At 37.3% G+C, this 15,994-nt stretch overlaps 1 protein-coding gene across 14 annotated transcripts in view; it reads left to right on the forward strand.

The window, feature by feature from the left end:
• Positions 1-15,994, forward strand: part of FRYL (FRY like transcription coactivator) — a 253,042-nt gene that overhangs the window by 106,750 nt on the left and 130,298 nt on the right. For all 14 annotated transcript variants that reach the window (XR_011999897.1, XR_011999900.1, XR_011999898.1 and 11 more), the window contains one exon: positions 6,695-6,894. Coding sequence is in view for 9 of the 14 variants with exons in the window: in XM_072749041.1 (XP_072605142.1) it covers positions 6,695-6,894 (200 nt within the window). In the remaining 5 variants the exon portion in view is untranslated. The remainder of the gene's footprint in view (positions 1-6,694; positions 6,895-15,994) is intronic.

Raw genomic sequence — 15,994 nt, forward strand, 5'->3', positions numbered from 1 at the left:
ACCCCTTTATCCCGCCCCCACCCCAATTATGAACCTACTTGACATATCATAATCACCGAAAGTCTTTAGTTTACATTAGGGTTCACTCTTTGTCTCGTATATTCTATGGGTTTTGACAAATAGGATGATGTTTCCATCTTTACAGTATACAGAAGAGTTTGGGGTTTGTCAGAATCACCAGTGCTCCCCTCTTCATCCCTTTCTCCCTCCAACCCCTGGCAATCTCGCATCTTGTTACTGCCTCCCTACTTTGCTTTTCCCTTAATGTCACATCAGGAATCATTAGCATGTAGTTTTTCAGACTGGCTTCTCTCACTCAATATTACGCGTGTAGGTTTCCTCTAAGTCTTCTCCTGGCTTGATCATTCATTTTGTTTTAGCATTGAACGATGTTCCATTGTCTGGATGTACCACAGTTTGCGTTTTCACATTCACCTACTGAAGGACATCCTGGGTGCTTCCAAGTTTTGGCAGTTACAAATAAAGCTGCTATAAACATCCATATGCAGGTTTTTGTGTGGCCGTATTTTTTAACTCGTTTGGGTAAACACCAAGGAGCATGGTTGCTGGGTTGTATGGTAAGAGGATGTCTGGTTTTGTAAGAAACCTCTAAACCATGTTCCAAAATGCCTGTACCATTTCATATTTCCACCAATGAGGAAAGAGAGTTCCTCTCGTTCTGTACCCTCACCAACATTTGGTGTTTTCAGTGTTCTAGATTTTTGGCTATTTTAATAGACATGTAGTGGTAAGTTTAAGTGGTAAGTGTTAAGTTATTTTTTTAAATTTCATTTATTTATTCATGAGAGACACAGAGAGAGAGAGAGGCAGAGACACAGGTAGAGGGAGAAGCAGGCTCCATGCAGGGAGCCCGATGTGGGACTCCATCCAGGTCTCCAGGATCATGACCTGGCCAAAGGGGGTGCTAACCTGCTGAGCCACCCCGGCTGCCCTCGTTGTTTTAATTTGCATTTCCCTGAAGACAGAGGATCTATCTGGAGCACCATTTCAAATCCTTATCTGTCATCTCTATGCCTTCTTTCTTGAGGGGTCTGTTCAGATATTTGGCCCATTTTAAAAAATTGGGTTATTTTCTTGTTGACTTTGAATAATTCTTTATATATTTTGGATACCAATCCTTTATCAAATATGTGTTTTGTAAAGATTTTCTCCCCATCTGGTCCTTGTTTTTTCATTCTCTTTACATTGTCATTTGTAAATGACTCCTCTTCTTTCTCTTCTGCCTGTGGATGTCCAGTTAGTTATTCCAGCACCATTTGTGGAAAAGTCTCCTTTCCCATTGATTGCCTTGGCTTCTTTGTCATAGATCAGTTGACTTGATTTGTGTGGGTCTCTTCCTGGGCTCTCTGTTCTGTTCTACTGATCTATTTGTTCTTTTACCAATACCACACTGTCTCTTTAACTTTATAAAGTGAGCCTTGATGTTGGATAGTGTAAGTCCTCCAGTTTCTTTGTTCTCTTTCAGGATTGTGTTGTCTATTCTGGGTCATTTGCCTCTCCATATAAACTTTAGAATCAGCTGGTTGCTATCCACAGAAGAACTTGTTGGGACAGGCTTGCCTTTTTTTTAAAAAAAAGATTTTATTTATTTATTCATGAGAGACACAGGCAGAGGGAGAAGCAGGCTGTACGCAAGGAGCCTGATATGGGACTCGATCCCAGGACCTTGGGATCATGCCCTGAGCCAAAGGCAGACGCTCAACCACTGAGCCCCCCCAGGCATCCCAGATAGGCTTGCTTTTTAAACTGAGAATTTTGGTTTTGCTTTTTTTAATGCAGAAATATTTTTTTACATTTGTCCTTGTTCCAAGGCCATTTACCTCATACGTTTTTTTCCCTCCTTGGGTGGCCATCAAAAATTTTATTGTTAGCCAGTTTAAGTAATAATAGTAATAATAATTTTTAAAAGATTTATTTATTTGAGAGAGAGAGAAAGAGAAAGAATGAGTTGGGGGAGAGGAGGAGAAAGAGAGAATGGAGGTGGGACTCAATCTCAAAACCCATAAGATCATGACCTGAGCCAAAACCAAAAGTCAGACCCTTAATAGGCTGAGCCACCCAGATGCCCCACAGAGTAAGTAATACTTATAATAGTAAGCAGTTGTATGGAACTTTGTTATATTTCTGCATTTCTATACATAAACATATGCATGTACATATATAGGCTGTGACTGACTATAAAGTAACAATCTTTATTCTTAAAGACCTGTTCTTGGGGGTAAGGATGCTGTAGACATTTTTCACAGACTCCACTGGGATCTTTTTAAACTACGTCTACCTGCCCCCACCAGTCCCTATCTGAAATATCCCAATTGTTGAGAATCAATCTATATTTTGAGAGATGTTACTGTTGAGAGTGCTTGCATAATAACAGTGGAGGCAGAAAAAAAAAGTCTGAGAATCAATGCTATAAAGTAATAAAACCAAACATGTCTCATTTTAGAGGTTATGTCTCTTCTCACTTGTCTGCTCTCTTTGAACTTAAATTTATTTTATAAAGGCATAGGAGTCTTAAGAGCATGAAAAACATAATGATTTTAGTAAATATGCTAAATATAGTGCTATATAGAATGAGCTGTACAAAAATACAAAAATAAATGATTTTTTACCTGTATTTTATCCCAAAGAAAGAATAGGCATGCTAGTTTATATTCCCATATTTTAATTATTCAGGTCTTACTTTATTCTCATTATTAGCATTTAGGGTTTAGCAGATTTATATTCCAAGGGTGTTTAATATGACATTGGGTTTTTACAATTTGTAATTCAATGCCTGAGTTGTGTTCTTAAGAATTATGCTCTAACAGTTTTGTCTTTGTTCTCTCATAAGCTTACATAAAGTTTTCAAAATTTCATGATAATATGTAGGGAAATACTGCTACTTTACATTTATAAAATATTTAATTCAAGTGGTCAGGTGATGTCAAATTAATCTAGTTATGTGGAAACTAGTCTTTTCATCTTAGAGTGATCACCCTTATTTTTTTAACTATTAGCAGAATATGAGAAAAATTCACACATCTTTATTGAAGCTGAACATTATAGTGAAATACAAAATTAGGGGGAGGGAGACCACTTTGAAAAATGTTATCTAATTTTTACTTCTTTAAAAAACATTAGCGAGGCAAAGTATTTTAACTTGTTCACATCTTTTATCTAGTTTTCAGTTTGAGGGTGAGGGTCTTTTTCTAACTGACTTCATTAGTGCTTTCTGGATGGAAGTAAATTGATTAACTCTGTTCTATGCTGCAGATAATCTTCCTGCCTTTTAATTTTATTTTGGTTTTATATACTTACTGTCTTATGACCTTTTTGCACTTAATTCTATATATTGAACATTTTCCCATGTCATTCAGTATTTTTTGATAATGCCATTTCAACAGTCTATAGATCATTCTGTTTATTAGATTATAAAGATGATTTATTTTGCCAGTTCATAACATCAACATTAGATTGCTTTATGACCTGAAATTTCAATCAGTAGATTTGTTCTGTGTTACTTTTTGGTAGGAGTAGTCAACCAGCATTCATGAAATATTAAGAAATACAATTGAAATAAATTAATTTGTTTGATTTTATTTGATTTAAAAATCCAATAAAGATTGGATCTTTTTCCAAACTTGAAATATTTTTATTTTGGAAGATAGTGCAGATATTTGGAAGAGAAATCTTTATTTGGAAGACAGGTGCAGGTTTTCCTAAAATTTTTGGCTTTATTGGCAAATTTCAGTTGGCAAATATGCAATTTTGATATGTAGGAATATTTATTTATGCTTAATTTATACTTTTTAGGAAGTATAAGATGGTAAAGGCAAATTATCTGAGAGGTTTTAACTAAAGTTTTTTTTTTCTTTATTGAAGAAAATTGTTAAAAATAATGTCATTTAAAAAAGGTTATACCTCATCAATATACCTAGAGGTTATAACTCACCTAAAATATAAGTACCAAGTCTATTACAAGGCGACTTCTTTGGTCACTTTTATTGTAAAGTAAACCCAAGGAAACTTTGTAACTGTTATGATCTTATAAGTCTTATTTCAGGGCTTACAAATCTTATTTATTTATTTATATTTATTTTTAAATTTTTATTTATTTATGATAGTCACACAGAGAGAGAGAGAGAGGCAGAGACACAGGCAGAGGGAGAAGCAGGCCCCATGCACCAGGAGCCCGATGTGGGATTCGATCCCGGGTCTCCAGGATCACGCCCTGGGCCAAAGGCAGGCGCCAAACCGCTGCGCCACCCAGGGATCCCTACAAATCTTATTTAAAAGAAAAGATATATTTTGTAACCATGACCTTAGGTCGAAATCTTGAAAATATTATATCTTCCTTTTTATGTCTCAAATGTAAATAAAACTTCTGAAAATTCTGAGTAGTTGTTGTTTTACTATTTTATGATTCCCTAAAGTTATCCAACATCATATGGATATAAAATATAGAGTTCTCTTAATGATCCAAAATAATTTCTTTTAAGATCTCCATTTTGCACAAAAACAGTTAACAGATTCTCTCTTTTATAATACACAATGTTGGATCATGAAACAGAGTAAACAAATAGGTCATTGTTTAAAATAAATAGTGTGTACTGTGTTCAAAGGACTGTGAATTTTTGTTTTGAATTGTTCTTATTATATAATTTTAGTTCTAGAATACAATACATACCATATTTTAATTTGTGATACAAAGATATTGAGTTTTAGGCACAATATTAACAATTTGTAATATTCTTTAGATTAGTCACACATGATGCTTAGATATTAAAAAATAATTTTTCATTTTAATTTTGGAGGAAAAATACTCCATTTTGTGGAAAATAAGTAAATAAATGTAATGACTAGGGCATGAAAGGAAGCCAATTATTTGGAAATGCTGTCTTTCAAAAATATTTTTCTTAATTTGCAGTTATTTTTTCTGAAGTAACTGCTGTAATCTGACTTTGTATTCCTTTCTAAAATTTTCTTTTGGTGTTATCACAAGTCACTTTTATTTATCTTGGCACACTGTGTTTGGTAGAGTACGGTTAGTTGCTTTTTGTTTCCTTGATAGAACAACTATGATTTTGGAGAGTATATATTTAGAATAAATTTGTTGTACTGCAATTATGTACACACACACACAAATAGATATTTCGCATTCGATTGTGTTCTGCTTCCCCCTTCATGGAAGGGTTTGCTTTGAGAACAGCATACGAAAGGGCATTACTTGGAGATCAGGTTGGGGTAGAGAAGTGCAAACTTGCAGGTTTTCAGTGAATAGTCTAGGCCACAGGGGATGACATCAGCTGAAGTAGGAGAATGGGAGGGTCTGTATTAAGCAGCTAGCTGAAAGAGCGAGGTGATCAGATAAACCACAGATGGAAAGCCAGGCAGTCAAGAGAACAAAACCTATGAAGATTAAAAGCGTGTAGCAGTCAGCGTGTGCTCTTTTTGTGCCACAGCTGGTGCAGTGTGTTATATGCCAGGCACTGTGACATCCCTATCTGAATAAATGGCACCTCTGTCCTTTGTATGATTGCAACGAAAGTCCTACAAGTCATTGTTCATTCCTTTCCTTTACCTTGATGCCAAAGTCACTAACACGTGACAAATGTCAGGTCCTCTCCTCTCCTGTGCCATTCCATCCTCTTAGCCTGAGGTGGGATCATCTCTCCTGGACCTGCATAGTGGCTTCCCTGGTTCTCCCTTTGCCCTCTTCCCATCCATTCTCTCTTGGGAGGATAAGAGAAGCCAGATCCTATCCCTCTCCAAGTTAATACTTTCCACTGAATTTTAATTTCATTTAGAATAAGATCTGATTTTCCCACAAGGTTTTAAATCCCTGACTAATGATCTTGACCTTATCTCAAATTACCCATCACTCCTGCCTGCTTCTTCCCTTGAGCTGCAGCCACACTGGTCCTTTAGTTTATCAGACAGGCACACTCAATTTAGTGCTTTCTGTTCCTGGTGCTTTGCCTTGCTGCCTCTTTTTCATCATCTGGATGAGTTCAAATGTAGCTTCTTCAGTGAGGCCTTTTCATGCTCATGCTTTCCAATAGTATCTATCAATGCCAGTCTCTATTCCTTATTCACATTTGTTTTATTTCCTTCATTACATATAACTTTTAGAATTCATATTTATTTATTCATTATGGATTTATTGTATACCCAGTATATGCTAGACATTGTTTTAGGTACTTGGGATTCATTGATGAACAAAATGCACAGAAGAGAATCCCTTTTCTTAGGAAATTCACATTAGTAGGATCAAGAGAAAAACAGTACATAATAAAAAAAAAACAGATAACTAAATTATAGTTGGGCAATTTGTTAGAAAGTAGCAAGTGTAATAGACAAAAATAGAGTATTGAAATACAGATTGGGAGATCGGGATGGGATTTAGGGACAGGATGCATATTAAATAGGGTGGTTATGGAACACCTGGGTGCCTCAGTTGGTTAAGTTTCTGCTTTTGGGCCTGGGTAATGATTCCAGGGTCCTGGGATTGAGTCCCACATTGAGCTCCCCACCAAGCTTCTCCTTCACCTGCTCCCCTTGCTTGTGCTCTCTGTCAAATAAATAAATAAATAAAATATTTCAAAATAAGTAAGTAGATAGATAGATAGGGTGGTTATGATGGGTCTCATTATTGTGTTGATAATTAGAGTTCTTTTGTTTCTTTTACTTTTAGCTTCAGCACCAGTCAGCAAAGTGAATAAGTACTGTGCTTCCTCTAACTTTCATTCCACTTTGGGAAAAAAGAATATCATCATGTCAAGCATTACAATTGACCCAGATGTCAAGCCTGGTGAATATGTCATCAAGAGCCTCTTTGCAGAATTTGCTGTTCAGGCTGAAAAGAAAATTGAAGTTGTAATGGCTGAACCCTTGGTGAGTAGAGGTGACCTATAAATCTGAAATATTTTCTTAACTTTTGTATTAACCATTATAATACAAAATGTCCAAAGGGAATAAAGTACTTGGAAAAAAAAGAAAAAAGAAACCAATCTGAATGGGCTACATACCGTATAATTCCAACTCTATGATATTTTTAAAAAGGTAAATCTATGGAGACAGTAAAATGACCAGTGGTGCCTGGGGCTGGGGGTGGATGAATGAATAGGCCCAAAAAAGAGGATTTGTAGGGCAATAAAAATCCTCTGTGTGATTCTGCAGTGGAGGACACATGTCATCGTGCATTTGCCCGTACCCACAGAATGTACAACCCCAAGAGTCGACCGTAATGTAAATTATAGAACTTGGATGATGAGGAAGTGTCACTGTCAGTTCATCAGTGGTAACACATGTACCCCTCTGGTGGGGAGGCTATGCAAGTATGGGATGGAGTATATGGGGAATCTGTACCTTCTACTCCATTTTGCTGTGAACCTAAAAGTGCTCTCAAAAAAATTAAGTCTTAAAAACTAAGAGAGAGGTTAGTAACATGGTGATCTAGAAAGCTGTAATGGCTTTAGAATCCACCTTGGTAAGTTACTGCAGGTCACCAAAGAACAGAAATGGATTTCACCAGGGCGGAATTGTGGAGACAGATAAAACATAAGAGAACATAAAGGAAAATGTAGAATATTCTGCAAGTTGATGATATGGTAGTCACCAAACTTATAATAAAAGCAATAAACTTATTTTTAGACAGATAGTGCATGAGACATACTTACGTGGTGAGAGAAGTTCCATGTGATTAGAGCTTACGGGTGGGAGGAAGGAAGAAAAAGACTGAAAACAAATGCTTGAGTCAGATTCTAAGGGGTTGGAAGGATGTTGTGAGAGACAACACAGTGGTTGAACCCTCTCAGGGAGAAGAGATTAAAGGCGGAGACTAGAGGGGCGCCTGGCAGGCTCAGTGGGTAACGGCATGTGACTCTGGATCTCTGGGTTGTGAGTTTGAGCTCCATGTTGGGGGTAGACATTACTTTTAAAAAAAAGTCTTTAAAGGCAAGAGACTACCATTTTACTATTGTATATAATTCAGGCTGGAATGAAAAGAGTCTTGAATTAGGACATTAACAGTGGATGGGCTTGGAGAAGAAAGTAAGGTAGATAATGGAATTAGTAGAACTCAACAAATGGGAGTAGGTGTTTTGAGGGAAAGTGAAGGTTAAACGTTCTTTGCAGTATTAGAAGAGATGATATTAGATAAAGAACATGAGACTATTGATGGGGTAGGAAAGAAGAATAAGATCATTTTTCTTGTGTGTGTAGTAAACTTGAGATACCTGTAATCTAAACCATGTGGAATTATGTTATTGGTAGCTGGGAATTCTTTGTCAGGGACCAGAAATGGTGACCAGAAGTAGAGATTTTGGCATCGTCTACAAGAGGGTGATAAAGCCAAAAGAGCAGATGATGATCAAGAGAAAGAGAGTCTAGAATAGCATTGTTATTGTCAAATGATATAGAGAGGCAGGGTATGATGAACACTGAGAGAAGTTACTGGACTTGGGAATTAAGCAGCCTGAGAGCAGAATTAGGGTGATACAGCTTTGGGAAATAACTTTGGGAGTTTGGAGGGGCTGCATATCATCGTGTCGGTTAAAAGCAGAACGATCATAATGAAGATGGAAGGTGGAGGATGGAGCAGCTGGGTGAGGGATGGGGGACCCAGGGGCTTACTTGAGTGGCAGCATGAGGAGTTTGGCACAGAAATGGCTTCAGAGCCTATATGATTACTCACTCTGCTGTACTTCTAGGAAGGAAGGAGTGAAAGGAACAGAAGACAGACTAGGTGATGACCTAAGAAAGGTGGGAAGTTGAAGGAGGTATTGTTCTGTGTTCTGAAGTCCTACTTCACTAAGAAAATTAACATTGCTAAGATTGCAAAGCCCTTTGAGTGGGTACGTGCATGCCTTGCGAGTGAATTTCCTGCTGTCCTTACGTAGAGAAGAAACTACTGTGAAGAAAGCATCTCTGCCAGACGTGCTTGCAGTCTAATAAATAATCATACGTAAGAGATCATTAGCGAAAATGGATGTTTTAAAACTGTGCCACTCACTATGTTCAATTTAAATCATTCCATAGTTGCTTTCTATGTAACAAATTAATGATTTGGGTTTTATCAGTGTGTATATATTTACAGCATGTATGTAAAGTTCTGCCTTAGAAATAAGGATTACAAGAACTCATAGATATGAATTAATGATCATGAAGCTTGATTATAAAATACCCTTGATCTATAAAGTGTTATTTTCTTCATCAGTGGTCTGTGAATTACTTGATGCTGTGCTATGCTAACCTGCTTAACCAGCATATAGTAAGAGAGGGAAACACTTAAAAACAAATACATTAAAAAAAATACATTAAAAATACATTAAAAAACAAATACATTAAAAAAATACAAAAAAATACATTAAAAAAATACTATTTGCTGCTTAACCAGCATATAGTAAGAGAGGGAAACACTTAAAAACAAATACATTAAAAAAAATACATTAAAAAAAAAAAGTGACTAGTTGATAATACTGCGTAAAATTGAAATTTGCTGAGAGTAGGACTGGGAGAGTTCTCCCAAAAAAGGGTAAATGTTTACAGTGATGGACAGGTTAACTCAATGTGTATATACATCAAATTATCAACATTGTACTATATATTATACTTGCGTTTGTCAATTATATATCAATAAAACTGAAAAAATGTTTATGAAAAATTTCAAGTTTGTATAAAAGTACATATCATAGGGTAATGAACCCTCCAAGACCCTTCACCTGGCTTCAACAACTTTTTTTTTTAAGATTTTATTTTATTTTTAAAGGTTTTATTTCTTTGAGAGAGAGAGAGAGAGAGTCAGAGTCAGAGCATGAGTGGGGGCAGGAGGAGCAAAAGAAGAGGGAGAAGCAGACTCCTCGCCCCAGGGTGGGCTGGGACTGGAGGACTGTGAGATCCCAGGACTGTGAGATCATGACCTGAGCCAAAGACAGACACTTAACTGACTGAGCCACCCAAGGCGCCCCTAAAGATTTTGGTTTGTGAGTAATCTGTATTCCCAACATAGGGCCCAGACTCCCAGCGCTGAGATCAAAAGTCACACCTTCCACCGACTAAGCCAGCCAGATGCTCCTGCCTTCAGCAACTTTCAACTCACACAGCACTTAAAAAAACAAAACAAAACAAAACAAAACAAAACCTTTTTTTTAAAGATTGATTGATTGATTGATTGATTGATTTGAGGTGGGGGAGGGGCCTAAGAGAGGGAGAGAGAATCCCAAGCAGACTCTCTGCTGAGCACAGAGAGCAATGCAGGGCTCTATCTCATGACCTGTAGATCATGACCTGAGCCGAAATCAAGATTAAGATGCTCAGCCAACTGAGCCACCCAGGCACCCCTCATTATTAGTTTTTTATATTATTATGAAATAATGATGTTATAAAAAGTGGAAATAGTTCTGCATTTTATATAACAAAAGTAATGACTCTTGCTTCCATTTTGGCTCAAAATAAACACTGTCTACAGTTTTTCAGTCAATTATTTTTCATGTCTGTTACCCAAGTCTGTAGTACCTGCCACCTTTTTTTAAGGCATAAATGGGAGGTTTTATGTGTGGTGTGTGTGTGTGTGTGTGTGTGTGTGTGTGTGTCTTTCTGTACCTAGATATTTTTAGCAATGTAAATTGGAGATTGTTCTATATTACCCTGTATAAATTTGTCTCATTCTTAAGAGTTGAATATTATTTTAATAAAAGAATGTAACAATGTCTTTACTAGTTCCTATTGATAGGCCTTTTGGGAGCTACTTTAATTTGGAGCTACTGTGAAAATAAATGCTGTGGTAAATGTTCTTGCACAGGAGTCTTTGCATATATGTATATGTAAATTCAGAGAATAATTTCTATTCAAGCATTTTTAAATGGTGTACCTTTTCAAAATGTCATATTGGAAGATACCACAACTGCTTGAGCAATGATGAGGGCATCCTCAATCACACTTTAGTTAAATTGAGAGGTTAGTACAGAGTTCTTGATTAGTAATCTATATTTAGTGCAGTACACTTCTGTTTTTGTACTTATGGTAACTTGAGCATCCTTTTGCATTTTATTATGGAAAAAATATTGCCACCACTTCCAGGTTTAGGGAAAGCTCAGTGAGGATTCCAGATCTTTAGAAATCTTTGAGGAAGCATGAGTTTGTTGAGAAATAAAATATGTAAAGATAAAACAATATGTAGGTGTTTCTGAAAAGTTTATTGCTCTTGATTCTGCTTGGCCATTACTCTAATGCATAAACATGCTTTCTGAGTCATAAACCACTTAGATCAGCAGTCCTCAAAATATCACTGAAGACTTTTATTTTATTTTTAAGATTTTATTTATTCATTCATGAGAGACTGAGAGAGAGAGAGGCAGAAACACAGGCAGAGGGAGAAGCAGACTCTATGCAGGGAGCCTGACGTGGGACTCGATCCTGGGACTCCAGGATCACACCTTGGACCAAAGGCAGGTGCTCAACTGCTGAGCCACCCAGGTACCCCTCACTGAAGACTTTTAGACTTACAGTATGAAAGGGGCTGACATGAGTGAGACAAAGCTGCTTATTGTCTCCTCCAACTTCTCATTTTTTAGATTTGATTTATTTATTCATGATAAACATAGTGAGAGAGGCAGAGACCTAGGCAGAGGGAGAAGCAGGCTCTCTGCAGGGAGCCTGTTGCGGGACTCCATCCCAGGACCCTGGGATAACGCCCTGAGCCAAAGGCAGACGCTCAACCACTGAGCCACCCAGGTGCCCCCCAACCTCTCATCTTAAATCTATAGTTCACATTAGGATAATAAAGGTTCTTTATTTAACTTCCTATTTTTTAAACTTTTAGAAATAGTGTTCTGTGGAACTTGCTACAGGACTTTGTGATTTACTTAAATTTTAGAGCTAATTGGACATGTATATTGTGTAGAATCATCATTTTGCATTGTAAATGATGTGTATCTTGGTTTTAGAAATACAAAACTTGTTCTGCAAGATAATCACCTAAGTATGCTTAGCCTGTGAGGGCCCAGGTGCCACAGACACGCCAAAAACCTATCCTTGTTAAGAAAATAAAGTGCCACAGGTGCTTTCCTGATCCCACTTAAGTTAGTTGGAGACAAGTTTCACTGGACATTTTTTACGTTTCAGTGGCAAATACATTTGTGGGTTTGTTTTCATAGAGATGAGTAATGAATGGCAGAAGGAGATGGGGCTCTACCGGAAAAAGAAGCTTGAAAATATATGTATTTCTAAATTCTCGTTTCTTTTATAGAAAGGTGATGTTCCTTTTTCTTTGATACATACTTAATATTAAAATTTAATTAAAAAGCATAACAGTTTAGGAAATCATCCTAAAAATCTCAACAAAGTCATTGTATGAACATAATCCCAGCCATCTCTTATATTCAATAGATAAGCTAGGTGAGTATATTTGGGGTCTCGAGCAGGGCAAGGCAGTAGGAAGACTAACGAAAGGGATCATGCTGTGTATGCTATTTTAAGTTAAACTAATTATGTTAAATTGTGTTTGCATTAAACAGAACAAAAACTGAAACTAGAATGATTTAATTTCTGAATTTCAGGTAATGCCTTCTGTTATAGAGAGAATAGTTCTTAAATCTTTAAAGTTAAGTGTAAAGAAGCAAATATGCAGTCATGTATGCATGGAGGTTTGGTGACAACTAGATTTGAAAATGAGGAAATTAAACCACTTCTTCACAATTCATGATTTTGTTTAGTTACATTGTTCTTTCTCATATTTTAAAACATGTCTGTTCTGTAGCCATAATCTTCATGGTTGTACCATCCATTGTTCTAAGCTTAAATGGATTTGCTGGATGCCACCAAGCACAGGAAACTCAAGAATAACCCTCAAGTTTAAGAATGAGAGGAAGTAATCTGCATTCTTTGTAGAAAATTCAGAAAATAAAAGTAAGCTGATGGTACAACCACAAAACAACCTCTTATTCTGTTTCTTATTACTAGTGTGTGGTAAACATATTTCTAGAGCTGTAAATGTATCGATGTGTATATACTACCATATATACATTTTATCCTTATAAGAGTATTATATCAGTCATTCTACAAATTTAGTTCTACCTATCACTTTACTGGCTACACAATACTCTAATGTGTAGCTGTACGATGATTTTCTGACCCAAATTCCCCATTGTTGGGGGATGTTGCTGTTGCTTCTTTTTTTAAATTGCTTATTTAATGCCCTTCTATAATGTCTTTTGTGAATGTGGGACTCCCCCCTCCCTGCCCCAGACATATTCTTTCTTTGGATCAAAGAGGAAATAAAATCTGAAGTGATGTTATTATTAGTTGTTAGGATTCTCCAGAGAACCAATAGTGTATGTGTGTATAAAAAGAGATTTATTAGAAGGAATTGGCTCACATGATCCCCGAGGCTGAGAAGTCCCACGATCAGCAGTGGGCAAGTTGGAGACCCAGGAGAGCTAATGGTATTAAGTTCCATTATGCAAGCCAGTTCTAGAAGAGCCCATGTTTCAGTTTGACGTGGAAAGAGAGGTAGGGCTAGACTGATGTCCCAGTATAGTCAGGGAGGAGTTCCTTCTTACTCTGGGAAGGGTCAGCCTTTTGGTTCTCCTCAGGCTTTCAACTGATTAGATGAAGCCCACCCACACTAGGGAGTTTCATCTACCTGCTTTACTCAGACTACCAATTCAAATGTTAATGTCATCCCAAAACATCCTTACCCGGAAAATGTTTGACCAAATATCTGGGTACCCTGTGATATAAAATTAACCATCACAGTAGCCAGTGCCCATCAAAACTTCTTTCTGACTAGGATTTTCTTTGTTCCCCTCCCCTCAGCCCATTGCAGCATAGTATCACAACCCATTCCTTCACCCCTTGTTTTCTACTGAGTGGAGACCCCTTTATGGCCCAATGACTGACTGACTCCTCCCTCCCTCCGTCTTCTTTCCTTCCTTCCTCCCTTCCTTCCAAAGAGAGAGAGAGAGCTGGGGGAGCCCAACGTGAGGCTCAGTCTTCTCACCTTGAGATCATGACCTGAGCTGAAATCAAGAGTGGGATGTTTAACTGACTAAGCCACTCAGGTGCCCCTCACCCCCCACCCCATGATAACTTTTCTGTATAACTTTAGACAGTGATCTGGGCTGACCTCTTTCTGGGTCATTTCTTCATATAGCAAGGAGTGCACATGCAGGTGAGAGAGGGTGGAGAGAATTTACTATCAGTGATGTCCCCCAGACCCATTGGTTGAAGGGTAAAGGACCTGTGCTTTCCTTAACAAGTCCTTTGAACCCTTGTTGGTTCACAATTTTTGCTTGCTCATAGTAGGAACTCAGTACGTGTTTTTTCATCAAACAAATTAACAGAACAAATGGAAAGTTAAAAAAAAAAAAAAAGATTCCAGTACTGTTGTGTGCTGAAGGAAGACACAACACTAAATTGGAAGCTCTTCCTGATGCCATTTAAATTAATAGGAAGCACACACTGAAAGGTCACTTCATGAAAGTATTGTGTTTCACTGTCAATACACTGTTTCTTTCAGTAGTGCTCTTTTCCCTTGGCTTCTGTGATGTGCAAGTTGAAATGGTACAAAAATCTATATAGTAAAAACTTTCCACTCCCAGCCCCCAACCCTCCCCTCTTCCTAAATAGTTTCTTTCCCCACTTGCAAACACATATATTTTTTTAAAGAGGTATTTTATAAGTAGTCACAAGTGCGTGCGTGTGTGTGTGTGTGCTATGCACTCATAGCTGATTTTTCCATGTTAATACGTACAGAACCGTACCATTCTTTTAAAAGTCTTTATGGTATTCTATAGATGTATATTAATACAGACAGGGTTTTATTTATTTCTAATTTTGCTTTTGCAAATGAAGCTGTAGCATATATTCTTTTATGAACATCATTTTGTAGATTTGTGACTATGTAAGACAAATACTTATAAGTGAAATTTTTCCTGGGTCAAAGGATGTATTTTGCCAAATATTGCCAAATAGTTTTTTAAGGACATTGTTACCTATTGACTTTTCATTGGCATCATTTGAGAGTTCTGTTTAGTAGGTAACCTCACTGACACATTGTGCTATCAGACTTTTTGAACTTTAAAGGGCTGATAGGTAGTATTTCTTTGTGTTTTTAACTTGTCTTTCTCTTGTGGGTGAGGTTAAGTATATGAACAGACATTTATGAGCTCTAAACATTTTCTTTTTGTGAACTGTCCATTGATTCTTTGTATAGTTTTCCTGTTGGATTGTTGGGTTTTGCCCCAGTGATCTGTGGGAACTCTTTGTATATTAAGGAAACTATGCCCTTACTCTAAATTGCATGTCCAAAATAGCCAAACCATGGAAGGAGCTGAAATGTCCTTTGATAGATGAATGATAAAGAAAACTGAGATACACACACAATGGAATATTACTCAGCCATCAGAAAGAATGAATACTGACCATTTTTATCGACGTGGTTGGAACTGGAGGATATTATGCTGAGTGAAATAAGTCAGTCAGAGAAAGACAATCATCATATGGTTTCACTCATACGTGGATTATAAGAAATAGTGAAAGAGATTATAAGGGAAAGGAGGGAAACAGGAAAAATTAGAGAGGGAGACAAACCATGAGAGACTCCTAAATCTGGGAAACAAAGGGTTGCAGAAAGGGAGGTGGGGGGGATGGGGTAATTGGGTAATAGGTATTAATGAGAGCATGTGATGTGATGAGCATTGGGTGTTGTACTATATGTTGGCAAATTGAGTTTCAATTTTTAAAAATCTGGTTTTTTTTTTCCTATTTTGTCATTTGACTTCCTTTTTCGTGTTATTTTAACTATGCACATGGGATCCCTGGGTGGCGCAGCGGTTTGGCGCCTGCCTTTGGCCCAGGGCGCGATCCTGGAGACCCGGGATCGAATCCCACATCAGGCTCCCGGTGCATGGAGCCTGCTTCTCCCTCCGCCTGTGTCTCTGCCTCTCTCTCTCTCTCTCTGTGACTATCATTAAAAAAAATAAATAAATAAATA

Source organism: Vulpes vulpes, chromosome 2 (assembly GCF_048418805.1).
Source record: "Vulpes vulpes isolate BD-2025 chromosome 2, VulVul3, whole genome shotgun sequence".
Classification (NCBI taxonomy): Eukaryota; Metazoa; Chordata; class Mammalia; order Carnivora; family Canidae; genus Vulpes; species Vulpes vulpes.